Source organism: Moesziomyces antarcticus, assembly GCF_000747765.1.
Source record: "Moesziomyces antarcticus DNA, scaffold: scaffold_v10002, strain JCM 10317, whole genome shotgun sequence".
Classification (NCBI taxonomy): Eukaryota; Fungi; Basidiomycota; class Ustilaginomycetes; order Ustilaginales; family Ustilaginaceae; genus Moesziomyces; species Moesziomyces antarcticus.
This window is the reverse complement of record NW_014639008.1, coordinates 785,272-809,126: the sequence shown is the minus strand read 5'-3', so window position 1 is coordinate 809,126 and position 23,855 is coordinate 785,272. Positions and strand designations below refer to the sequence as shown.

The following is a 23,855-nucleotide window of genomic DNA, read 5'->3' as shown; positions in this document are numbered from 1 at the left end:
CGCGTGCGTGTGTGGGTGGGACGATGAGAACCGTATGTCGAACAGTCCAAACCGTGCGCGCGTGTGTGGGGATCAACAACCTACCTCTCACTTGTGCATCATTCTGCGTTGTCACTCTGCGTTGAACTCTGCACCACCGACAGACAAGCTGTGTTAGTCATTGACCACATTCCCCTTGAAGGTTTGGGGAACTTACCTTTGGCATGGCGTTGGGTGCATCGTGTGTCTGTGCAGTGTGCGCCATCTGCCTCGCGCGGACACCACCTTATCGCCAACCTGTCCACATCGCCAGATGACGTGCCCCAGGACAGTGGCAGATACGCACGCACCCGACTCGCCACCTAACCAATCCCCCAGACCAACCAAAAAAAGGTCAAAACGCAAAAACCCCCCCCCCCCCCCCGCAAGACTCTGCTGTCGAGCGACGAGTGTGACGAGCACCACTTACACTCGAAAACAGACTCGGAACCAGCGGCACATAACGCGATCCGCGCGTCTTCTGCCCGCCAAACCGGTTCCGAGCAAAAATTCAACGGTCAATGGATCCAACACACACACAAAAGCACTAGCGCACTTGCCCGCACTCACCTCCTTCCGCTCCAGTCCAGCGTCGCTCACAGCCATGCCAACAGCTGGCGATGGTACGCCCTCATCCCTGGCCGCCTCTGAAGTCGAAGCAGCGTCGCGTGGTGCCGCGGCGCTGACGTTCTTGCGCCGGCTCGCCAGCAGCGCCAGCAGCTGCTCGCGCTGCTTCTGCAATGCAGGATCAAGCCGCACGCTGCTGCTCGCCGTGCTTCCCATTTGTGACGACGCATCCTTCAACGCTGGATTCGAACCCGACGCGTCCGCAGGCTGCACCGCCGATTGGCTCCCGTTCGCACCACCGGGCCGCAAGCCGGCGCCGTCCAGTCCGTCTTGCGCGCGGGGAGGCTGTGCTGGCGACCTCGACGGTGCTGTTGCTGCTGCCTCTTGCTGCTTCTTGCGTTCCTCCATCATCTGAATCTTGCGCATCAGCTGCTTGATCTCGAGCTCCTTGCGCAGCAGGTCCTCGCGCGACGGCGTGCTAGGTCCACCGGACGACGTCCCGGACACAGAGATCTGCGCGACCAGCGCGTCCGGCACCGCACCAACGTCGTTCTCGAAGCCGTCGCTGTCTCGGTGCGGCGTGGCCGGCCTGCGCGAAGGCGACAGACCATTGAGCGAGCAAAAGGTATCGTAGTGCTCGGTCGCCGTTCGGTGGCGCAGCTCCAGCACGCGGCGTGGATCGAGCGCCGGCCGCACCTCGGTCCAGCCGTCCGCCGAGTCGAACGCCGCCACTTCCGCGTCCTCCGGCTCCTCGTCGGAAAGGTCGACAACAGTGTTGAGGCCCGACGGCACGTCGAGAAACCGGTTCGGCGGCTTGGGCACGTACTCGGCCGTGTCAAAGTCGGCTGCCACAGGTCTCGGTCGACGAGGTTGAGGCGACCTCGCTGCATCCGGGAGCTCGGGCAGCGGCGTGCTGAGATCGACTTCGCCAGATGGCGCCACGGCCGCCCGGCTGAAGTTGTCGGCGTACGAGATGCGTTGCCGTCGAACAGGCAGGGGCGAAGTCGCAGCGTCAGCCGCTGCAAGATCACCGTCCCAGGTTGAATCGCTCGGATCGACAGCATCGATGTCTCGGTAGGCCCTCTTTCGGGACGTGCTGGACTGTTCTGCCGCTGGCTGCGCAGGTTGCAGAAGGCTACGCATGACTCCGCTGATCTGCGACACGAGCGCGTCGGCTTCGCCAGAGGTGGCAACGCGGTCAAAGGCAGTCGACTTCTTTGACGATGTCTCAGCTGAGGAAGGACTACTGCCGTTGCTTTGCCGATCGGCACCTTCTTGCGCCGAGGCTGTCGACGCCGCAGCCGCCTTGGCTAGTCGGGAAGCCAGTGCCTTTCGTCGCAGCTCTTCCAACGGTGTGAATGGCACGCCCTGTTCTTGCTTTTCCAGAAGCTCGTTTTCTGCCTTGGTCGTCTGCACCAACCTCTTGGCCACCTGGATTTCGGTGTCGCTCGGCGCCGTCGCTGGTGGTTCGGCAGGCTGCTCTGGCGGTCCCGCAACATGTGCGGACACTCCAAGTTCGGCACAGCACACTTCGATCATCGCAAGTGGCACGCCCTGTTCGGCCAATCGAGCCGGAGGCACTCCGCGCGAATGGAGCTCGCTGATCATGGCCAAGGCTTGGGGCTTGCCATCCTCGGTCCAGACCAGCTCGACGTTGGCTGGAGCAGGATCGAAGGGCGCCGCTGTAGCTGAGAGCGCCCTGAGCTTCTTGTCTTTCTTCTTCTGGTTCTTGAGGAGCTTCTTCCGTTGCTTCCGGTTCAGCTGCGCAGTGGAATCATCCATCGCATTCGGATCCATGAGGTGCGCTGCGTAGCCTCCTGGATAGGGGTTGCTTTGAGGATATGGAAGAAACGCGTATGGTGGCGGTATGGATCCTGCTGCGAAAGGGCCAAAGGGCATGGGCATGCGAGGATCATAGGGCTGATCGTAGGGAACAAAAGGGTGGTTCATCTGGGCATAGTCTGAGCCGCCGTTGGCAATCGGATGCTGCGCAGACGCGCCGAGATAGACGCCGCCGTGCAAACCTTGATGATTTGGCTCAAAGGCGGAGTGATGCAAGTGTGGAAGGTTTGGGTCGTACCCGTAATGGGACGGAAGTTGCTGCTGCTCCTGCACCGCATCGCCGTGGGGCAGAGCGGGCGGCGGATAGGTCGGAGGCGGAGGGTGGTGCTGAGCAGAATCAACCCACAAGCCTTCCGCAGCTGCGCCACTGTCCGTAACCGCATTAGCTCCCGCAAGCTTTGCAGAAGACGGCCCTGCGACAGCATTCGCATCCTGGTTATGCGCTGGCACTTGAAATCCTTCCGAGATGGCAGCGGCTGTAGCAACGGGGCCCAAGCTCGGAGGCCCCGTCGAGGATGCTGCGGGATCCACATCGTCGGTGTCGTACGCTGCAGGAAGCTTGCGGGTGCTTCCAACAAGCTCGTCTGGCTTGGCGCGGGTCAAAGCGTGTGAAGATTTGACTTCATCTGCACCTCGTGCGTGGTCAGCCGTTTCATTTGTCACATCCCCTTGACTGGTTTCCACTGCCGTCCCGTCGGCGCTGCCATAGTCCAGGTCGAGCACATCGCCGGTTGGAGGCGGTGCCGGCCGACGCATTGTGCTCGCGAGATGGTGGGGCTCGTGGCTTGAGACGGACGATGCAGTCGTGTGCGTCCAGCTCAGCCCGAGTGGTATTGGCAGTATGCCAAGAGAGTGTGATCTCGAAGAGAGCATGGCCATCACCCTCGGCCAGAAATCACACCTCCACGCTTCTTCCCAAACATCACACTACCAATCTAACAAATCCGGGCCGAGAAAAAACAGCTTCGCTTTCTGTTTGTCCCTGCACCGGTCGACTCGGACTGCACATGCTATGCTGCTGCGATTGCGAGACGAGCGAGACTAAGTTACCGTAACAGGAACAAAGAGTGGGGATTGAAGGCCGCCCCGCCTCACGTGTTGCGAATGCGCTCGCGTTCGATGATGCTCTTTTGGTGCACGTCGCGGCTGACCCTCCAGTAGTACTCGAGCACGTCGTTCTGGCCGAGCAAGGTCAAGAAGTCCTCGTCGTGCGTGATGACAATGAGCTGCAGCTGGCTGTTCTCGGCGCGTTCCTTGATCAGGTCGGCCAGACTTCTCGCCAACGCCTCGATGTTGTCCTTGTCGAGATTCGTCGTCGGCTCGTCCAGCGCCAGGATGCCGCAGTTGCTGCCAAACGACTCGGCCAGCGCCAGCCGGATGATGATCGACGCAAGCACCTTCTGTCCCGCCGAGCAGCGTCCGCGCATGTCCATCTCCACCGTATCCTTGACCATGCACACGCGGTAGTTGTACGACCGGTTGCCGCGCGCGCCCTCGTTGTCCGATTTGATGAGGATCGTGTCGATGTCGGTCCCCTGGTACGTCTTCTGCCAGAGGTACCGGACAATGTCGTTGATCTCCTCCATCTTGATGGCGTGGTATCGCATGATGGCGTTTTCGAGCGCCTTGGCGTACTTCTCCAGGTCGTTGTTCGCCATCTCGGACGTCTTGACCTCGATCAGCTTGCGCTTGTAGTTCTGATGCACGCCTTTGAACTCGTCTCGCAGCTCTGCCTCGCGTCCCTTGATCTGCGAGCGCAGAGATGCAAGCTCTCCGCTGAGATGCGATGCTTCACCGTTGAGCTTGTTCTCCTCCTCTTTGGCTTCGGTGTACTTGTCTGCAAAGTGCTTGCGGCTGCGCTGCGCCTGCTCGAGGTCGAGCGAGTTGATCTCCTCCTCGATCTGCGCTACATCCTTGGCCAGCTGCCGGTAGCGAATGTTGTCGAGGATGTTGCGCTCGGTGGCCTGCGACTGGTTGAGCTCCTTCTGCAGCTCGGCGGCTTTGTCCGTGAGCTCCTTGACATCACGGTGAATGGCTTGGATCTGCTCGACGAGCGTGTTGATGGCTTCCTCGCACTCCTCGAGGCGCTTGTCACCGCGCTGTTGGAGGTAGGCGTTGACAGCGGCGTTGAGTTCTCGGATCTGCTTGGCCCAGCCTTCGAGCTCGTCTGCTCGCTTCTTGAGCTTGTTCTCCGCTTCACCAGCCTCCGCCTTGAAAGTCTCCAACTCTTCCTTGGCGCGACGGATCGGTGCGTTGGATGTCTCGATCTCGGCTTCGAGGCTTTTGATGCGTTTCTGATGCTCGTCAAAGTCCGCGCTCATCTCGCCGAGGTGCGTCTGCACGGCAGTCTTCTTGGCCTGCTCCTGCTGTTTGGTGATGACAGCCACCTCGGCTCGGTGTGCGTCTCGCTCGAGGCTGTTGATCAGCGTGCGCTTGGTCTCGCGGTCTTGTTGCAAGACGTTGAGCTCTCGCTTGAGCACTCGGATGGACGAGGCGAGCTCGTCGATCTCGGCTTGCACCTGTTCGCCCGTCTGCGTCGAGCCGGTGGTGGCGAGATCACTTTGCAAGCCGCGCACCTCGGATTCCAGGTCGCCGGCTTCCGACAGAAGCCGGGCAATGTCGGAGCCGACCCGTCTCAGCGATTGCAGCTCCTTGAGCTGGGACTGGATCTTGGACACTTCGGCGGAGGCTTCCTCCGCGGCCGCAGCGACCTGCTTCAGTTCGGCTTCTTTGGCATCCAGCGTCTTTCGCAGGTCCAACATTTCGTTGTCGCGGATGGCCTTGAGCTGGGCATCTTTGGCAAGGGCGGTCTGGCATTCGGCGCTCCTCTCGGTCCAGCCATCGATGTCGGCTTTGAGCGTCTTCTTCTTTTCGGTTGTGTTGCTCGTGCTGAGGGTGGAGGAGACGTGCTTTTCGATAGCTTCGTACTCGCCCGGAGTGACGCCGCGATTGCAGGCAAAGCAGTGACCCTTGCCCTTTGCTTCGCGCAGGACACGTCTCAAGAAGGAATCGAGCGAGTCGATCGATGCATACTCGTCCTTGGCGGCTGCGATCTCCTCTGCGCAGACCTTGACCGCTTCCTCGGCGCTGTCAAAGTCGGGCGACAGGATCGCAGTGATGGCCTGCTGCAGCTCGTTCGCCGCCGCTTCTTTGCTCTTGAGCTGTTTGCGAGCGAACGAGATGGTCGACTCGACCTCCTGAAGCTGTCGGTTCTTTACGACGTTCTTCGCCTCGACTTCGGAAGCCTGCTTCTCGAGCTTTGACAGCGCCCGGGTCAGCTCGTTCTCGACGGACGAGAGCTCGACGTTCGAGGAGACGTGCTGAGAGATCGAGGCCTTGTGGCGGTCGAAAAGACCTTGCGCGTTGGTGCGGCGCGAGCCTGCTTGCTGCATCTTGAGGGCGAGAGAAGCTCGCAGCTCGGCATGTCGATTGAGCAGGTTGATCTCGGCGGTGCGCTCTTCTCGCAGATCGTCCTTCTCGCGGATCTCTGCGTTCTTGCGACGGATCTGTTCGTCGTAGTTGGCATCTGTGAACTCCTTCTGCGCTGCGGTCACCTTGGCGGCCAGGTTCTCTCGTTCGCGCGTCGCAGCTTCGACGTCGGCATCGCTGAGCGCATAGCCGTCCAGCTCCTCCTGTGCACGCTTGATCTTTTCGCGCAGCTTGCGCACATTGTCGACGAGCTGCTCTCGCGCGTTCTGCTTGGCGCGCAGCTCGGCGCGAGCATTTTGCCATGCAGTGGTGAGCTGATCGTCCTTCTGGGCGTTTGCTTCACGTAGACGCCCGAGTTCGTCGTCGAGCTTGCGCACGTCCTCCTTGACACGGTCTTCGAAGGACCGGATCTGTGCATCGCTCAGACCGTCGCCTGCAAAGCCCTTGATGCCGAGCTCGGTGCTGATCTTCTTGACGGCGGTCTCGCGCTTCTCTTTTGCTTGGACGTGGGCGCGCTTTTCGGCCTCGAGACCGCCCTTGTCCGAGAGCTTCTTGCGATGACGCTGCTCGTGCGTCTCCAGCTCGTCCTCCCTCTTGGCGATGCGCGTCTGGAGCGTGCTGATCTTGGCATGGCTCTGATCGAGCTGTGCGCGGAAGGTCTGCTTGCGCTTCTGCAAGTCTTCGTCGCTGTCCTTGATGGGCGTCATGGTGGCTTTGAGCGCCTCCATGTTCTCCTTGTGGAGCCTCTCCTTCTCTTCGAGTGTCTCGGCACGGCTGACGATCTCGCGGAACCGAGTGGCTTCGTCGTAGAATTTGGAGTTTTGGACGGTCTTGATGCGGATCTCTTCGTTGAGGTCCTCGAGTTTGGCCTCTTTCTGCGCGAGGTCGGCCTGAAGGTGGGTGAGTTTGCTCTTGATGTTGTCTGCGCGATCCTTGTCCACTTTGAGCCCCTCGAGCGCTGCCTTGTCGACCTTGAGCTGGTTGGTGCGGTCCTTGCGGAGGCTCTTGATATTGTCAAGCGCTTTGGTATAGCGCGTCGCTTCGAAGATATCGTCGAACTTCTTCTTCAAGCTCGCTGGCTCGGCGAGGGGCCAATTGCTGTCTTCCTGGTGGCAGAAGATGACGTTTTCGAGGATGGACCTGGAGACGCCGAGCAGTCTGGGGATCTCCTCGTCGAGCTCGGAGCACTTTGTGGAGAGAGTGCCGCGCTTGCCGGTCTTGGCGTCGTCGTCGGCGATCTGGAGCAGGCCCTCGAGCGTCTTCATGGTGAGGCCGCCGCCCTTTTTGCGCGAGACCTGAAGGTTGCGGACGCAATTCATGCGGACCTTGTTGGCGGCATAGAAGCGCAGACGCACCTGGGCCTTGACTTCGTTGGAGGTGGCCATTTGCGGGTCGTGCACAAAGGCACCGCCCTTGGTGTTGGGTGGAAGGTCGCCGGTGGTGGCATACTTGAGGCATTCGATGATCGTGGTCTTGCCGCTGCCGTTGTAGCCGACGATAACAGTCAGCGGCTGGAAGAATTGGATGATGTTGATCGACTTGTCGTCAAAGGAACGGACGCCGCGAATGGCGAGCTTGTCGAGCGAGGCCATCTCTGCTAGATAGGCCGAAGAGCGGCCGAGGTCATGCGAGGACGGCAGGCCTTGATGTTTTGATCAACGAGAGGGTGGCTGCCAAACTAAGCGCCTCAGCGCTATCGGAGTTCAGCCTCTGGTGTCCCTGGCTTACGATCTGCGATGCGAGTGCACGTCGATCGTGATTGAGGCGAAGGGTGGTGCGTGGTGCCCCTGCGAGCAATCACAGTGGCCGTGGGAAGGTGACAGCGAGGAAGGAGCGGCGGGGCATCCGGAATCAGAAGCAGCGGCTGAGTCGCGCGCATGTGGAGACCAACACTTTTTTCGGGCTCGGCCGCTGGAGGCGCGCTCAGACAGCTCAGGGTCTGGCTCACGTCCTGCCTGGGCCGCGGATCGGGATTTGGCGTGGAGGTCGACGGTCGGCTCATCCGACTTGCGACCTGCCGACTTGGATCCATCATCATCGGCGCTTCCGGACCTTCTTACCTTGGCATCTCACGCCATCATCGCAAGGAGGCTACGCTGCCGGTCGGTGCGCATTCGAGCACGCGGTCCCGCTCCCAGACCAACACGCCGCCAACTGGCTCGGCGGACATCGAGAACCAGCCATGGCGTTCACATGCGATCCCAAGGACCCGCGCGCCCCCAGCTGGCTCAAGTGCGTCTGTCGCAACCTGCGCTGGGTGCCGTTCGTCTTCATATCTGGCCTCATCTCGTTTGCCTACCTCACCGTCACCATCTCGCTCGCGCTGCGCTACCACCTCGCTCGCAAGCACGAATGGGGATCTGCGATCATCGAGCTGCTGCTCTCTACTGCGCTCGCTGGCGGGGCAGTGTGGTCGTTCGTCGTTGCGGTCTTTCGCGATCCGGGCTCTCCTGGCCGCTCAGGTGATCGGGAAAGATGGGGCGGTGCGCGGCCTGCGAGCGAGTACGAGTTGGACGGAGAGCCAGAGGAAGAGGCTCAATCTCTCATGCGTCGGCAACATCCGGAACAGGGCCGGCCATCTAGTGACTTGGATCGCCACGACAGACAAGACGAGCAGGACGGTGGAGCTGCTCGAGCCGCGCTGTTCAGCGTGCCGATTCCAGGCCAGCCGCAGTATCCGGCGCGATCGGGTCGGGAGCAGCTGGCGGACCTGCAGCTTCTGCGCAACCACGCCTCGTCGGCAACAGACGCGGCAGTCGAGCGACGCGCCAACATCTGGGTCAAGTCGAGCGGCGAGTCGCGCTGGTGCAACAAGTGCGATGCGCCCAAGCCGGATCGCTCGCACCACTGTAGCACCTGCAAGCGGTGTGTGCTGCGCATGGACCACCACTGCCCCTGGCTCGCCAACCGCTGTGTAGGCCTGCGCAACCACAAGGCCTTCTTCCTGTTCATCAGCTATACGGCGCTCTTCTGCGTGTACTGTTGCCAGGAGACCGCACGCGCGCTGCTCCGCTACGTCGAGTACGAGCAGAACGGCTTCGAGTCGAGCCCGATCACGTGGGCGGTGGTGCTCTTCCTCGGCTTCATCTTCGGTGCGAGCCTGGTGCCGTTTGCAGGCTACCATGCGTGGCTGATCTGCAAGAACCGCACCACCATCGAGAGCATGGAGGGCTCGGGGCGCATCCGGCTGCGCGTCAAGCGCGATGCGGCACGCGCGCGCGTCGAAGACCGGCTGCGCAGTGCCATGCGTACGTCCACGGACGCGCCTCCACCAGCACAAGAGCATCGACGCGGAGGAGAGGGCGTGTGGCGGAGCGACGAGCATCTGACGCGCAACGAGCGGCGTGCGCTGAAAAAGGCGAGCAAGCTCAACGTGTACGACGTGGGCGCGCGCAGCAACTGGCGCCAGGTGATGGGCGACGTGTGGTATCTGTGGTTTGTGCCCGTCGGCGAGCCGCTGTCGGACGGCATCGGCTTCCTTGTAAACACGCGCACGCTGCAGGAGCTCGAGCAGGCTACCGCCGCCATCCGCGTGCGCGAGCCGCCAGCGCATGCGCATGCGCCGAGAGAAAGCGTGGATGACGACTCGGTGTACGGCGACACGCACGCGAGTCGGTTCGGATACAACGAGCATGCCGACCACGTCGACCAGGCCGAGCGCGATGACGGGCTGGATCGGAGAGCGGGTCAGCGGTTCAACGGCGCGCATGGCGAGATGGAGTGGGGCGATGCACCCAAAAAGTCGTTTGTGCTGTTTGGCGTGGACGACGACGACGAGCATGCGTAGCAAGCCATAGAATACATATTTCACACAGGGAGCCTGTCAACGTGCGCATAGGGTTGCATTGCGAGTGGGGATGATGGGCAGGTCAGGTGTCTCGCGGCTTGCTCCTGTTTTGGTACTCGTCGGTGTGTTGATCCTGTTCCTGCTGCGCCTGTTCAAGCTCTTCCTCCAGCTCTTCTTCATGCTCTTGGTGCTGTTCGTCTTCGAGGTGGTGTGGTGCGGATTCGGTCGACCGTGCAGGGGCTTTTCGGGCGAGGTTCCTCCTGATATTCCTTGCCCTATGTTCTGTCTCTGCATCGAGCATCCTCTCGACAGCCTCGAGGTGAGCCTGTATGCCATAAGCCATTTCCCAGGTCCTGACAACCGCATCTGCGCCGCGCGTGCGCGCACGCGTGCACTCGAGATCCACCAGCACGTCCATAGCCACACTGGCCGACTGGGGCGTACGGATGCCCACCACCTCGTTGGCATGCTGCATAACGCGCGGGTACAGCGGCGAGTAACACAGCCCGAGCGGATCCGCATCCGAGGGCGCACCCGCACCCGGCGCAAACTGGTGCATCACATACCGCTCCCCCGCCTTCAAACCCCCTTCGCCAGGTCGTGCAGTGTGTCGTCGATAAAGCCCGCGCAAATCCGCCTCCAGCTCGGCCCACTCCTTCGTACCTCCTCCATCACCGCGACCAGAACCATCCCCACATTGAGGGTTCGAATCGGAAAGCTCCGGGATGAACTTGGTGAAAGCAGCCCATCGATGCTGCGGCTCGAGTCGGCGCCATTCGTGCAGATCAATGTGGTTCGACAGCACCAAGTTGGTCTCGACAAACGAGGCGTATGCGTCCAGCTGGTCGTCCGACATACTGAGCGGATCGAGCTCGGTCGGATCGACGCGCGGTACTGCCTCTTTCGACGCGCGAAATCGGTCCCTCCTCGCATCGAGTGCTGCCAACCACGCGTCGAGCTCGGGCGCACACGAAAGGGCTCCATCCACACCCACACCCTCGCACCTCTCCTGCCCATCGAGCCCGTAGCGCATCTTGACGGTGACAAGCAATGCAGCCATGAGCACAAACTCCTTCGGCAGCCGCTGCACCAACGCCGCTCCCGGCAACCCTGCTTTCTTCCCATCCTCCTCATCTTGTTTGCCCTTGCTGCGTGAAGGCAGCAGCTGGGGTGTCACCCCGCGCGCTACAACATCCAGCAATCTCTTCGTCGCCACATAGAACGTCGGGGGCAGCAACATGGCTTCTGTCATCCGCGCGAGCTGACCGGACACATTGGCATCGCCGAATTCGACGCCGTACGTGCGCTGCAGCAGCTCCGCCACGCCAAGCGTATGCAGATGCAGCGCCGAGATGCTCGGCACCGCATCCGTGTCGAGCAGATGGTGGTGGACGTTATCCTTGTTGAGCGAGCGCGTGAGCGCAAGTGGCAGCCGATGCACCACATTCAAAAACGGCAGCTCGTACGATGCAATCAGCTTCATCAAGTCCGCCCAGAATACAGGCACCTTGAGCAAGTGCAGCGCGAGGTACACGATGGATACCGTTGTAGGCACCGTAGCCAGCTGCAGGATCTCGGTCTGCGCAGTACCCACCGCATTCTTGGTCGCCCAGGGCGGCAGGAATCTGCGCTTTCGCTTGCGCCTCGTCCTCCCACCCTGCCCGCCCTGTCCGCCGTGCTCGGTTTCGGTGTCGTGTGGCTCGCTCTCGGACGTTGCTGCCTGCTGCCGCCGGCGTTGTTCGGCAAAGACCGGGTCGAGTTGGGCCAATTCGTCCTCTGGGTCCGCCAGACTCTCCACCTCGCTCGAGCGCTGCGACCTTGACCTCACACTCTGGTCCTCTGCATTGCCGACGATCCAATCAATGCACTCCTTGGCCACACCTGGGTCCTCGGCGTCGGCGCGGTCGTCGGCATGCTGCGTGGGGAAGCGGCGTGCAGCCACATCCTCGCCCCTGGCGCTGCGCTCGCAGTGGTGGTGGAAGGCGTTGAAGAGCATGGTGCGCCTGTGGGCGTGGATGTCGGCTTCCGGATCGTACGTCTGGTGGTTGGGGAAGATCTCGGCGGCGCGTTCCTGCGACAGCGCCGTGCGCGTGTGCCAGTCGAACGTCGCGGCGATCAGCGGCTCCGGTGGATAGTGGCCGACGGGGAGGAGCGAGACGAACATCGCCCATAGATCGCGCGCCACCGCTTCGGTCTCGCGAGGCAGTCTGTCGCCCCAGAGCTCACGCAGCCTTTGCAGCTGGAGGCGGAGCACGAGCTGGAGGCATTGGAGCAGCGCAAAACGGCCTTCGAAGGCGCCGTGGAGGCCGACACCGGAGCGCCAGATACTGCGGATGCCGCGGCGGGATGCACGGGCATGAGAATCGAGCTCGGACTCGAAGCCGCTCTCCTCGGCGGCCGAGGAAGCTGCATAGCTTCGGAGCGAGCGAGGCGTGCGTTCGAAGAAGCTATCTTCCCTGATCGAGTAGGGCCTAGCTCTTAAATTATCGGATCCTTCATCCTGACTGTCTTCAAGAAGCTCGTCTTCATCCTCTTCCGCACCTGCAGAACGGAAACTGGAGCTCCTCGGCCGCTTCTTGGCACGTGTGCTCTCGTGCTCCAGCTGATCCTCCTCGCTGTCCTCGGGCTCGACGTCGGTTTCCGGCTGCGAGTACCACGGCGTATGCTGACTCTTGAGTCTGCGCACGCGGTGTGTCTTTTGGACTCTGCGCTTGCGCGCGATGCCGTCGCCAATGTACTCGTCGCCCTCGGCCTCTTCGACGCGGAAGAACTGCTGGACGTGGCCGCGCTTGCAGATAAGCTGGCCGGCGCGCAGACGCATCTTGCGCGTGCCGCATTCCGGACAGCGAGGCCGCTTGGTGGATTGCGAGGGTTGGTGACCGAAGCCGGAAGAGGGTCCCGGCTGGCTCGAGAAGAGTTCGTCAAAGTCGGACGAGGGCGCGGCGCCCGGCTGCGAGAGGCCGTGACCTGCGCGGCCGCTGCCGTACGCACTGTACTGCGAGCTGTGTGGGAGCATCTTCAGCACATGCCTTCGGATCCGTGTCGTGGTGGTGCTGACCAGAGTGGCTGAGCCGGCGTAAAGCTGATCTGGTGTGAAGCCAAGATATTGCCCGGCCTGTCTTGCGCTCAGGGTCCACGCGAAGATGCACTTTTGCCTCGGGAGTCGGGATTTCTAACCTTTAAAGCTGTTCGATCGCGAACCCCGAACAACGATTGACGCGCGAATTTGTTGTTGCTGGTATTCTCCTCAGCAGCCGTCGACATCATACGAGGAACGTGAAAACAGGCGGGGAGGAAAATTGGGCAGGCCAAATCGATTTCGAGCTCAGCGCAGCTCGCTTAGCGCTTGGCGAAGCGCAACGTCCTCGCTCGCCCTCGTTGCCTGACTGCACTGCGTGCGCATCGGCAGCTCTCCCAAGCCAGTCGGTGCTCGAGCTCGGTGCCACCCCCTCTTTTGCACGAGAATGTTTCCGAGCCGAGGCAGCACGGGCTAGCGATCGAGGTCAAAGCGTCGCGGTGGATGGCGACCATGGCGTGAAGCGTCGAGGAAAGTTCTGCGAGGCAAGCGCTGAGCTGGTTCGGAGGCCCAATTCGGGGATTTGGACGACGAGCGGGGCTGATTGGACGCGCAGATCAGCTGGGCCTTCCGCTTCGAGACAAACGCGAGAGAGCGGCCCAAGTTGGATTTTTTGGCTGCCAATTTTGGGCATTGCAGCGCTCGAGTTCGCCCAAGCGCATCTCACTGCCGTATGCAAGGCTGCAGCGCTGCACTCGAGGTTTCCCCTTGCTGTTCTGCTGCTGCTGCGCGCTCACCTTCCCCACAGAGCCCCCCAGCTGCAAACGGAAAAAAAGAAAAATGCACAAAAAATACAGGAACCGCCCGTCAGGGCTTGCAGAGGCAGGGATCAGCGTCCGGCAGCACCAGCAGCAGCAGCAGCAGCAGCAGCAGCAGCGCAAAAGACAGGCGGGGCAATCGCTCGGACGCCGCCGCGGTTGCAAACCGGCGCTTCAGCAGAGCCATCCGCCTCCCCCGTTGCAGCCGCGCTCGAGGCTGGGCGACCACCTCTCTCCCCCGCAAGAAACGATCGCCATCCATCCTTTCCTCCGCGCCATCCACCATCGTCCCTCCTCCTTGCCATCCGCGTCTCGTCGCGACTCCACCATCTCTCCATCCACCCTTGGCGACGCTTCGACTCTGCTCCATCTTCCACACCCGATCGCATTCGACTACGGTCCACACACTCATTCGGCCAATCTCACATATACGCGCGCGATACAACGATGAAGCGCAACATTGCCGGCCTCGTGGCGGTGTCGGCCGCGGCGCTGTTTGCTGCCACTCCAGTGCAGGCCCAATCCATCCTTTCGCTCGACCTGGGTGGCGGTGTGACCTCGTCGCCGGGCCAGCAGGCATCGTCACAGGCGGCTGCGTCTGCTGCACCCGTGGCCACCTCTGCTGCGTCGGTGGCTACTTCGGCGGCGTCGGCGGCGTCGGCGGCGTCGGCGTCGTCTGCTGCGCTCGCATCGGCGCCGTCGGGTGTTTCGACCAACGCGATCACCACCGCCTCGGGCACCGATGCGCCTGCCACCAGTACCATCGCATCCGACCCAGTCGTCTCCCCCGCTTACGCTGCTGGTACTGTCACCTATGTGCCGCCACCTCTTCCGTCCAGCACGGCCTCGATCGACGTCACGCGCCTTCCCGCCTCGCTTCCACCACTCAACGCCACGGCCTCGTCGAACTTCACCCTCCCCTCCGCGACGGCGACGGGCACGTTTGCATCGATCCCCAGCATGGTTTCGAATCCGTACCAGATCGTCTTTGCCGATACGAGTGGATTGCCGCTGTACAACTGGAACCTCGCGCTCAACTCGAGCTCGGACGCAAGCAAGACGGCGCTGTGCGCGAGTCAGATGCAGTTCTGCAGCACCGCGGGGTGCAACGAGACCGACGCCAAGCTCACCAACTTTTGCGAGACAAAGTACATGGGCACGGCGTGCTCGTGCTCCAAGGGCGCAAGTAGGCTGGAGCAGTACCAGTGGCCCGTTATGCTGGCCGATTGTCAGGGCAGGAATACGGCGTGTAGGGATGCGTGCATCAAGCCGGGTCAGGGGGTCGAGGATCAGAACAAGTGCCTGGGCGTGTGTGCGCAGAACTACGGCAGCACGTGTGGAAAGCCCGGTCAGTATGCGGCTAATTATGCCGTGGGCAAGAAGGGCGATAAGCCCTCCTACACTGTTGTGCAGGGAGGGACGGCGCAGAACAGTGCTTCCGCCAACATGGCCGGCGGTCTCGGTGTGGCGGTGGTTGCCACAATCGCTGTCGTCCTCACCGCATTCTAGATCGCTCTCTTTAGTTGCCCCCTTCCCCGCTTACTTTTGCGTTATTGGATCTGCCCTTTCATTTGTTCGCTCTCCACCCCACTTCCTCCTCAAGCTGCGCTCTTCTTCGCTGGGGCCCGGTCTACCTCCCGCCGGGGGCCCCCTTCCACACTCATTTCCCCCCATCCCCCCTCTCTTTTGTGTCACTCTCTTTGGACTCGGACTCGTTTTGGACTCGCACTGGCGTAATGAATTTCTTTTACTCGACCACTGGACCGCTGAGGCTGCCGATCTTGTGGACCGTCGCGGCGCCCGTTGCATTGAAGCTGAGCATCATCCAATTGACCACCGGTTCTTCGCGTCCCCCAATGGCGTTGAGGATGTCTTGGCTCAGCACGCCGCCCAGCACGGCAGCTACGGGCGCAAGCGTAATGCCGTCGCTATCGACGCGCATTGCAGCCATGCCTGTAAACACCGCTTCCGCATCCGTGCTGCGCAGGATCATGTCTGCGTCCAGCCCTTTCTCGTTGATGACAGCAACCGTGCGTCCGCGCAATGCAGCAGGAGCGATGGTCGTCGATGCAGCGTCCGAGGCGAGACTCGTGCGCAGGTGCGTCAGCGCTAGCCAGGCGAACCATTCAAGCGGAATACGTGTGCGTCGCTTCTGTCGGTCGGTAAGTCCGACCCAGGTGTGCGCGAGCGAGTCGGCGAGCGATACAAACGTCTGCCTCTGCTTGATCCGCTTCTTGTCGCCATCAATGTTGCGCTCCACCACGTAGTCGTGCTCCACCTGGTCCGCAAAGTAGAATCCTCCCAGCCCGTACGTTGCAGACACAAAACTCTTGATGCCCATCTTGCGCGCCAGCGCGTTGATACCCACCAGCTGCTCGATCATCTTCCCCGGCTTGACTAGCGGCGTCCCGATCACAACAACATCAACACCACGCTCCTTCAACCACGCTTCCGCCTCGTCTCCGGCTTGAACGATCGTGTCGTACGTAGCCTGGTCCGCAATGCCTTCGACCTTGACGAGCGGGTTGAGTGCACGCACCCTGTCGAGCGGTACCTGGCTGCATCGTGGTCGGCCTACGTCGTCGTCGCGGAAGAAGAATCCTGTCAGCAGGTCGACGGCTGCCTCGACACGCGTCGGGTCCAGCAGCGTGATGCTCCCAATGCCAGACAACACCGTGTTCTTGATGATCTCGGTCGCGATGCCGTTCCAGCCGAGAATGAGCACGTGCGCTGTGCGCAGTCGGTTCTGCGCCTCGAGGCCCCACAGACGGATCTGTCGGTCGTACAGCGCCGCCTCGTCTTCGGTCACTGCACCATTGCTGTCTGCTGCGGGTGCGGACTCAGCTTGTGCTGCGGATGTGGGTGCGGGTGTGGTGGTGGGTGCGGCGTAGGTGGATGGTGCGGTAGCTGCAGTAGAGGCAACTTCATCCGCAGCCATTTTCGAAGAGTCCGAAGCGGAACGTGAAGACCGTAACGGAGAAGAGGTGATTGAAGTGAGCAAAGGAGAAGGCCGTGCGGATCATGGGATCTTCGCATCCAACACGCAGCTGCGCGAGTCGGATTTGGATCCAAAGCCTCCACACAGCTCACACAAAAATCACCTCCTCAAAAAGGTGCACTCGAAAGTTAAGCTCTTCTTCACACCGGCAACGCTTGTCCTCACTCTCCTCGAACCATGCCGGACCGAAAACCCATATAAGATTGAACAAGCATATCGAGCGAGACAATAAAACAGCAGCCCAAGCCAAATATGCACCCTCAGAGCTGTCCGAGCGCCTTCTCGAGACGCTCCAGGAAAAGGTCGGCGTGCTTGCGCTCAAACACGAGCATCGGGCGCAGACGCACCGCCTTGTCGCCACAGCCGCCCATGTGGACGCCCTGCTTGCGCATCTCGAGGATGAGCTTGTCGCGCGTCTCGGGCGTGACGCCGTCAAAGGCGATGAACGTGCCTGCATTCTCGCCACGCAGCTTCTCCACCTTGCCGCGGCCGGCGCCGTTCTCGATCATGTCGGCGAGCGCAGCGTGGATGTAGTTGCCCACGTCGTCGGTGCGCTTGACCAGGTCGTGGTCCTTGATGGTGTGGATGATCTGGCGCGCCTGCATCGTGCGCGTCGGATCGCCCATCCACGTGTTGTAGTTGCGGTACGGCAGCGAGGGGCGCGTGTCGAGGTTGTGGTAGAAGCCCGCCGCCTGCATCTTTTTCGAGAAGGTGACAAAGTCCGGTGGGCTCGAGAGGTTCCACTTGTCGTGTGCCCAGAATGCGCCCGTCGCGCCTACACCCGTCTGGACCTCGTCGACGATCATAAACACGCCGTGCTTCTTGGTGACGTCTCGCAGGCCCTGGAAGAAGGCGGGCGAGGCGTGGTTGTCGCCGCCCTCGGACTGGATGGGCTCGACAATGAGCGCCGCCACGGGACCATGTGCCGAGCCCGACTTGGTCGAGTTGACGATGGCCTCCTCGACAGCTGCCAGCGCCGCCTTTTCGGCGTCGGCATTCTCGCGAGCGTTCTGGGAGAAGGGGTACTTGACGTCGGGCCACGCGACGACGGGCCAGTTGAACGACGGAATGTCGAGCTTGTGAATCGCCTTGGAGCGCGTGGCGGAGAGCGAGCCAAAGAGCCGACCGTGGAAGGCGCTGGTGAAACTGAGGATGGACAGGTCGGGGCTGCCGGGCGATTGGTTCTTCATGCAGCTCTGCATCTCTTCGGGCGTGAACTGGGCCTGCTCGCCCCTCTCGCGCGCACGGTAAGCCATGAAGGAAGCCTTGAAAGCGTTCTCGTTGGCGCAGCTGCCGCACATGGCGGTGAAGATCTGGTTGAGCCCCTTGGGACGCACGGTGCCCAGACCGGTCTCGACGAGCTCCTGCCAGTTGGTCGGGGGGAACGAGCCGAGGGCGGCGCGGTTCATGGTCGCGGTGATGAACTCGTCGGTCTTGGCGAGCGCGATGAGGTCCGGGTTGTTGTAGCCGATGGCGATGGAGGCGATCTGTGCAAACATGTCGAGGAGCACGTTTCCGTCGGCATCGGCGATCCAGTTGCCTTGCGACTTGGCATAGTCGACCACAAAGCCGTGCGCGCGGTTCTCCTGGAACGAGCCGATGCGCTCGCTGAGCTCCTTGGACTTGGGTCCAGGAATGGCCGGGGAGACGAGGTGCGGTGTCGACGGCTCGCCAGGGAACAGCGAGGAGGCGACGGTAGCGAGCGATCGCCGGGCAGCCGGTGCCGACGAGCGACGCAGCTGAGACGCACGGGCAAGAGCCCGTGTGGACGAGGAGGCGCGAGAAGCCATGATGCTTGCGTAGGTGAGCGTACACGAGGGCTGCGAAAGTTAGCTCAGAGAAGGAGCAAGGTTGCAGATGAAGGTCCGACGGTGAACGGAGGGGAAAGGTGTGATGTATATCTAGTCTGCAGGCCAGGCCAACCTTATCGGAGCGCGTCGAGGCAAAACGAGCTCAAAGCCGTCTCTCGTCTCCGGGACAAGGGACGTTGAGCAACGTGGGGGTTCCGACCGTGCAGTTCTACCATCACGTCGCGGGGTGCAGTGCAGCCTCAAAGCGTCGAATGAGAAGAGCGCATTTGATCAGCGTCACGAGATGCTGCCCTCTCCTCCCCAAAGCTCGTCAAGCATCGGCCAGGCCGCTCGGAGTTGCAGCACGAGAGCGAAGGAGTGCGTGATTTTTTTTTGGTTCCAGAGCAGATTGCGCTCTGGGCTCCAGAAGACCTGCCCAGCTGAGCCGTGGCACATTTTTCGGACTTTTGACCGGCCTCTCTTTGGCGTGGGACTGGACCCTGGCGGCGCTTGACGAGACGCGAAGCTTCGTCGGGATTAGGCCCGCGGGCTCTTTCTCGCAAGTGTGCCCTTGAGGGAAAGGGTCTCGGCATCTTGACGCTTTGATACGGACGGATACTCCCATCGTCTCAATCAGGACAGAATCACCTGCAGCTGTCTTCGCGTCTGGACGTAACACTTTGTATAATTCAGCTAAGGCTATACGCTGCACGACAAAGTGGGCGAGCAGATGCTTCTGCAGCAACGTGCAGCATCGCTCCGAGCAGACTGGATGGAGTTCCATCGCAACCCGGAGACAACAGCACACGGGTGCTTGTGATGTCAACATTGAAGTGCGCTTCTCAGACGGCTCGTGCTGTGGTCCAAAGATCAGACTGATCCGTCACAATCGCGACGAAATCGCATCACATCTTCGCAACTGTACTCGGACAGTTGCCGACAACGCGACCGCTGCTTGGGCCCCTCACCCTTCACACTTCATTTGCGTGACTTCAGAGAAGCTCAAGATGTGTCGCAATCTGATCAAATCTCGGAGGAGCCGCTCAGGGTCTGATGCCTGGCTGAGCCTTGCCGTGCAGCAGTCCTGGAGCTCCGTCGCGAACCGGTCGAAGGCACATCGGTCGATTCTCATGCACGAGGCTTAACTTTGATGGTGGCGGTCTCGCTCTGCAACTCGCTGTGGATTCAGTTGACACGCCTCGGTGCCCCACCGCAGCCGCCCTTCTCGTTCCCACGCTCCACTCGACTCGCTCCCACCACGCTTTTGATGAACGCATTCATGGGCACATCCGCCGCCGTCGTCTGGCTCCACCGTCGGTGCCCTTTTGATCGATCAAGCAAATGGTCCGCGTCCACACTGGCCAGTTGTCGACTGTGATCCTCCCTCCGCTCCCAAGCGTACGCCTTCCACTGGCTCAGAACTGGACCCTGCCAATCATCCGCTGTAACAATGGAAGGGCAACGTCTACCCGCAAGACAGCCAATGCAGCTGCAGTGCACCCTCACCATGTGAACATGCATCGGGTCACAGTTGCATGCCTGCATCGCAGCTGCCTGCTTTGTTCAAGTGCCCTTCATCTGTGATCGTCCAGCCAGCGAGCTCGTCTGCAGAAGTACAGTACAACAGTGTCCACCGCAACCGTCATCGCCAAATGAAGCCATCTCACGGCATGCACCTCGACCCGAAACATGCGTCCCACAACCGTTGCTCATCAGATCAAAGGGCAGGCTGTCAACGCGAGGGGCTGCATCTTGTAGCGCTCTGGAGTAGGGAGATTCCTCGGGTCGCTCATGGTCGCTGCGTAACTTGTATCCTCCATCGTCAGCTTGCTGATGGCCTCGACGACATGTCGAATGTCAAGCAGTCGCAGCCTACGCGGCACAAACTCACCAAGCCGGTTCCGTCGGCTCCTTCAACTCGCTCGATGGGCCGAAACAATCAACGCGATCCAATCGATGCTGACCATTCCGTCCAGGTACGGCGTCCACTCGGGCCGGCGCCGACAGCATCGCGCTCCGTGTCGTCACGGATCGACTCAAAGTGCATCGGCACCACTAAATCGATCCACAGAGCTCTGGCGCCTCCTTCTCGCCTTCAGCCTCCGCAGTCAACCAGTATCTTGAAGCGTTCGCTCTCCAAGCTCCGTATCAGAGACCCGACCTCTCCCGACTCACGTCACAAATCTCCACAGACAAACAGGTCGGTACAACAGGTTGCTTCCAAGATCCCACAGGCGACCGCGCCCACGTCGACATTCTCGCGCGTCATTCGAGGTCATCCTGCGCAGTCTGCTTTCGTTGTACATGATCTCCCATTATCCCAGTCCAAGCTTCAATCGAATCGGCCGCAACAGTATGCCTCTACCGCCGCCGCCCCTCCGCAAAAGCTGCCCCAGCGAGCCAGCCCAAGCCATTCAACTACCTCTTCGTCTCCCTACAAAGCCGATGAGGTCAGGATGAAAGCCATGCAGCTCGGCATCTTCAAGATCGCGGAAGCGGATCTCAAGGATCGCTACAAATTTCTCAACGAAATCGGTAAGTTGCTCTGCCGCTTGACTATGAGCCTTGCAGAATGCTGATGCGCCCTTGTCATGGTCGTCTGATTTTGCTTTGTTGGCCAGGCGCTGGAGAGTGGGGAAGTGTCTGGACAGTCGAAGCCTTGCGGCCTCTGGATCACTTGCCCTCCTCGGCTTATCGATCGCTTCAGGCGGTCAAGCTCACCGGCTCCGGCACATACACCATCGACAACACCCCAAACTTCCGTCCGCTCGCCGTCAAGCTTTGCGAGCGAGAGCGCAAATACTCGGCCGCAGCTCGAACACAACGTCTGTGGAACGAGTTCAAGGTCTTGCGCACCCTCATGGATCAGCTTCCTCGTGCCGAGCAGGTCGATGCCAGCAGTCCCAACTGCCGCGTACGCAACGACCGCACCGGATGGCATCCGAACGTCGTCAATTTCTACGAGTTCCTTCTGACGCCCTCGCTCGCCATGCTTGTCATGCCCAAGTTCGACGAGCCCATGAAGGTCTGTCTCGGCGACGCCCTTTGCCGCAAGTACTTCCATCAACTTCTCTCCGCCGTGCACTGGCTCCACCACCATGGCGTCTGCCACAACGACATCAAGGTGGACAATCTCGGCGTCACCTACGACACCTCTGGCCTCGGACGCGATACTGTCACCCTCTTTGACTTTGGTTTCGCCAACCGCTACGACCCGGCCAAGGAAGGCGCGTTCATGTCCAAGGAGGTCTGGGGCACGCCCGAGTACCTTGCGCCAGAGCGCTTCCATGCGCTCCTTCACGACGAGAGAAAGACCGATGTCTGGGCTCTCGGCATCGCCTTCTTCGAGATGCTCACTGGCCGGACGCCTTTCGAGCATCATGACGAGAAGTTCGACTCCAAGGAGAAGTACCAGGAGTACTATGCCCGCGCCGATCGAGGCACGTGGCTCGGTCAGTGGGACCTGGCGCCTGATATGGAGGATCTCATCCGCAAAATGCTCCGTCACGATCCCAAGGAGCGCATCGATGCCGGTGGCGCTTTGCTTCAAGGTCAATTCGATCGCCGCGAAAGCTGCGACTCGCTCGATGAACTGCTGCAGCTCTCTTACGAGTACAGTCACATGCAGCGAGTCACCGAGTGCAAAGGGCTCGACTCTGACCCGGTTGCTTCGGAAGCCTTTCCGGACGACAGCGACGTCATGCTCCACGAGCTGGTCGCCGAGACCGAGCGTCTTCGGCTGCCCCACGGCGCCTCAAGCGATGCGCCATCTCAGTTCGCCTCCCCTGGAGTCTCGCGAGCGGTCGCTGCTAGACGCGAGTCGGCCGCACCCGCATCGCCTTCTCTCTCGCAGGTCGGTATGGACTCGCGTCTTACGGATCTCATGTGCGTGAGCCCGCCTTGGCGCGGGCAGCCACCACCTCGTCAAGGCACTCCCATCCCTTCGGCTCATCGTCAGCACATGCTTGCTGATAGTCTCACAGCTCAAGCAGTTGACGAGCAAGACGAGAGCGACGCCTCGTCGAGCCACAGCTCGCCAGCCAACATCCGTGTCGCCTCCAAAGCCAGTTCTGTCAAGGCTGCAGTGCCAACTGCTGTTCGCAAGGAATCGCCTTTTCGGCTGAGAGTCGGCCGAGGCCTGCCAGGTAGCAAGGTGCCTCACTCCAACGACGGTCATTCGGTCGTCGCACCTCTTGAGGCACCCACCGCTCCGACAAGCCGTTCGAAGTGCCTGCCTTCGCCCCAGAAAGGTGTCGCCACGACCAAGCAGCCTGCCCGATCCGACGTCGCTACGCGTGGCAACATGGTGGCCTCGCTGGCAAAGAAGTTTGACGCGTCCAACTTTCTCGCGCGCCCGCCCCCGCACGCTACCGCCATGGCGGGACAGTCCGGCCTTGGCTTGAGTGTGGGAGGGCAGCTGCCCCGGGTCGGTCCGGGCCATCGCCGATCCAAGTCGTACAACATCGCCAGCTCGCGCCACGGCGTGTCGCGTTTGTCTGTTCGTCGATCGACCGGCTCGATCGCACACGCACACGCACACATCGACGCAGGCGAGATGGAGCATCCGATGCCCGAATGCGCACGCCGTCTCTTCGACACGAACAACAGCGCCGTCGACGTTGTTGAACCCAAGCACGCGGTGGAGGCCGACAATGCTACCGATATCGGTTCGGCGCGATCCGACACCAAGGATGCTGGCGGCACAGACTTCGCCGATGGGGGCGTGGAGCAGGGTGTGCGCACGCCTGCTCTGCATGCTGCGCTGTGCGGTCAGCCTAGCACCCAGCTGCGCAGTATCAGCACTCGGCCTGTGTCGATGGGCACATCGTCGCCGGGCGAAGAAGCGATCTTTCGCCGGCTCAAGAAGATGGCGAGTCTGGCGGGGATGCTGACCAAGATGATCGACGAGACCAAGTCGACCATCCTGAGTCCGGACCGCGGTGGTGTTCTGGCTGAAGAGACGCCGGTGCGCGTACGGCCGTCGTCTGGTACGAGCACGATGACGGGGGTTGATATTTCGCCTGGGCTGCTTGCGACTCCTCCTGCATCGCAGGGGTCGAAAGAGACGACGGAGGAGGAAGAGGCGGATGCGTCGTTGGTGTCGGCGGCATTTTCGATGGACCTCAGCTCGAGTCAGCGACACACCTCACCCGCGGGGGGTACGCCGTCAGCCGCACAGGTCGAGTCGATGTATGCGTCGTTCCTCGCCTCGCAGCAGATCAGCAAGAGCGGCGAAGGGTTTCTCTCGCCCCAGGTGCAGACGAGCAGTGTGGGTAGGAGCAAGCACCGCTCGCTGGCGGCGCTGTTTGCCCCCAGCCCTGCACTCGAGCGCGGCGCGGAACCGCCCAGTCCTACGACGCAGCGAAACAGATCCGCGGGAAGAACGGGTAAGCTCGCCCGTCTGTTCCGCATGCATTGATCCTTCCTTCCGTTTCCCAAGTAGATTCTTCTAGATACATACACACATTCGCTCCTGGTTCAGGTCTTCGAGTACATTCTTTTCGCTTCTCGCAATCGTCAGTCCCGTGTCGTTCCCCCCATGCTGTTGTGCCGCCGTCTTTGAATCTCAAGAGTCAAAAGCCGAGTGCGC

General features: G+C 61.2%; 8 protein-coding genes across 8 annotated transcripts; 3 read left to right on the top strand and 5 right to left on the bottom strand.

Moving 5' to 3' along the window:
* Positions 1–111: 111 nt before the first annotated feature.
* PAN0_002c1185 (uncharacterized protein) lies at positions 112–3,183 on the bottom strand (the record flags this gene model as incomplete). Its single annotated transcript, XM_014803352.1, has 4 exons — positions 112–128; positions 197–341; positions 449–499; positions 589–3,183. 4 exons carry the CDS (start codon positions 3,181–3,183, stop codon positions 112–114), a joined length of 2,808 nt encoding a protein of 935 aa, XP_014658838.1.
* Positions 3,184–3,518: 335 nt separating this feature from the next.
* Positions 3,519–7,448, bottom strand: PAN0_002c1184 (DNA repair protein rad50; the record flags this gene model as incomplete). The annotated part of the gene is made up of 1 exon (XM_014803351.1): positions 3,519–7,448. One exon carries the CDS (start codon positions 7,446–7,448, stop codon positions 3,519–3,521), a length of 3,930 nt encoding a protein of 1,309 aa, XP_014658837.1.
* Positions 7,449–8,038: 590 nt separating this feature from the next.
* On the top strand, positions 8,039–9,643 carry PAN0_002d1183 (zinc finger, DHHC-type containing 2; the record flags this gene model as incomplete). The annotated part of the gene is made up of 1 exon (XM_014803350.1): positions 8,039–9,643. One exon carries the CDS (start codon positions 8,039–8,041, stop codon positions 9,641–9,643), a length of 1,605 nt encoding a protein of 534 aa, XP_014658836.1.
* Positions 9,644–9,725: 82 nt separating this feature from the next.
* On the bottom strand, positions 9,726–12,659 carry PAN0_002c1182 (uncharacterized protein; the record flags this gene model as incomplete). Its single annotated transcript, XM_014803349.1, has 1 exon — positions 9,726–12,659. One exon carries the CDS (start codon positions 12,657–12,659, stop codon positions 9,726–9,728), a length of 2,934 nt encoding a protein of 977 aa, XP_014658835.1.
* Positions 12,660–13,924: 1,265 nt separating this feature from the next.
* PAN0_002d1181 (uncharacterized protein) lies at positions 13,925–14,986 on the top strand (the record flags this gene model as incomplete). The annotated part of the gene is made up of 1 exon (XM_014803348.1): positions 13,925–14,986. One exon carries the CDS (start codon positions 13,925–13,927, stop codon positions 14,984–14,986), a length of 1,062 nt encoding a protein of 353 aa, XP_014658834.1.
* A 238-nt stretch (positions 14,987–15,224) lies between these two features.
* PAN0_002c1180 (sumo-activating enzyme subunit 1) lies at positions 15,225–16,415 on the bottom strand (the record flags this gene model as incomplete). Its single annotated transcript, XM_014803347.1, has 1 exon — positions 15,225–16,415. One exon carries the CDS (start codon positions 16,413–16,415, stop codon positions 15,225–15,227), a length of 1,191 nt encoding a protein of 396 aa, XP_014658833.1.
* A 320-nt stretch (positions 16,416–16,735) lies between these two features.
* Positions 16,736–18,265, bottom strand: PAN0_002c1179 (4-aminobutyrate aminotransferase; the record flags this gene model as incomplete). The annotated part of the gene is made up of 1 exon (XM_014803346.1): positions 16,736–18,265. One exon carries the CDS (start codon positions 18,263–18,265, stop codon positions 16,736–16,738), a length of 1,530 nt encoding a protein of 509 aa, XP_014658832.1.
* Positions 18,266–19,917: 1,652 nt separating this feature from the next.
* Positions 19,918–23,684, top strand: PAN0_002d1178 (kinase-like protein; the record flags this gene model as incomplete). The annotated part of the gene is made up of 2 exons (XM_014803345.1): positions 19,918–20,800; positions 20,887–23,684. The coding sequence occupies 2 exons, from the start codon at positions 19,918–19,920 to the stop codon at positions 23,682–23,684; spliced, it is 3,681 nt and encodes a 1,226-aa protein (XP_014658831.1).
* Positions 23,685–23,855: the final 171 nt, after the last annotated feature.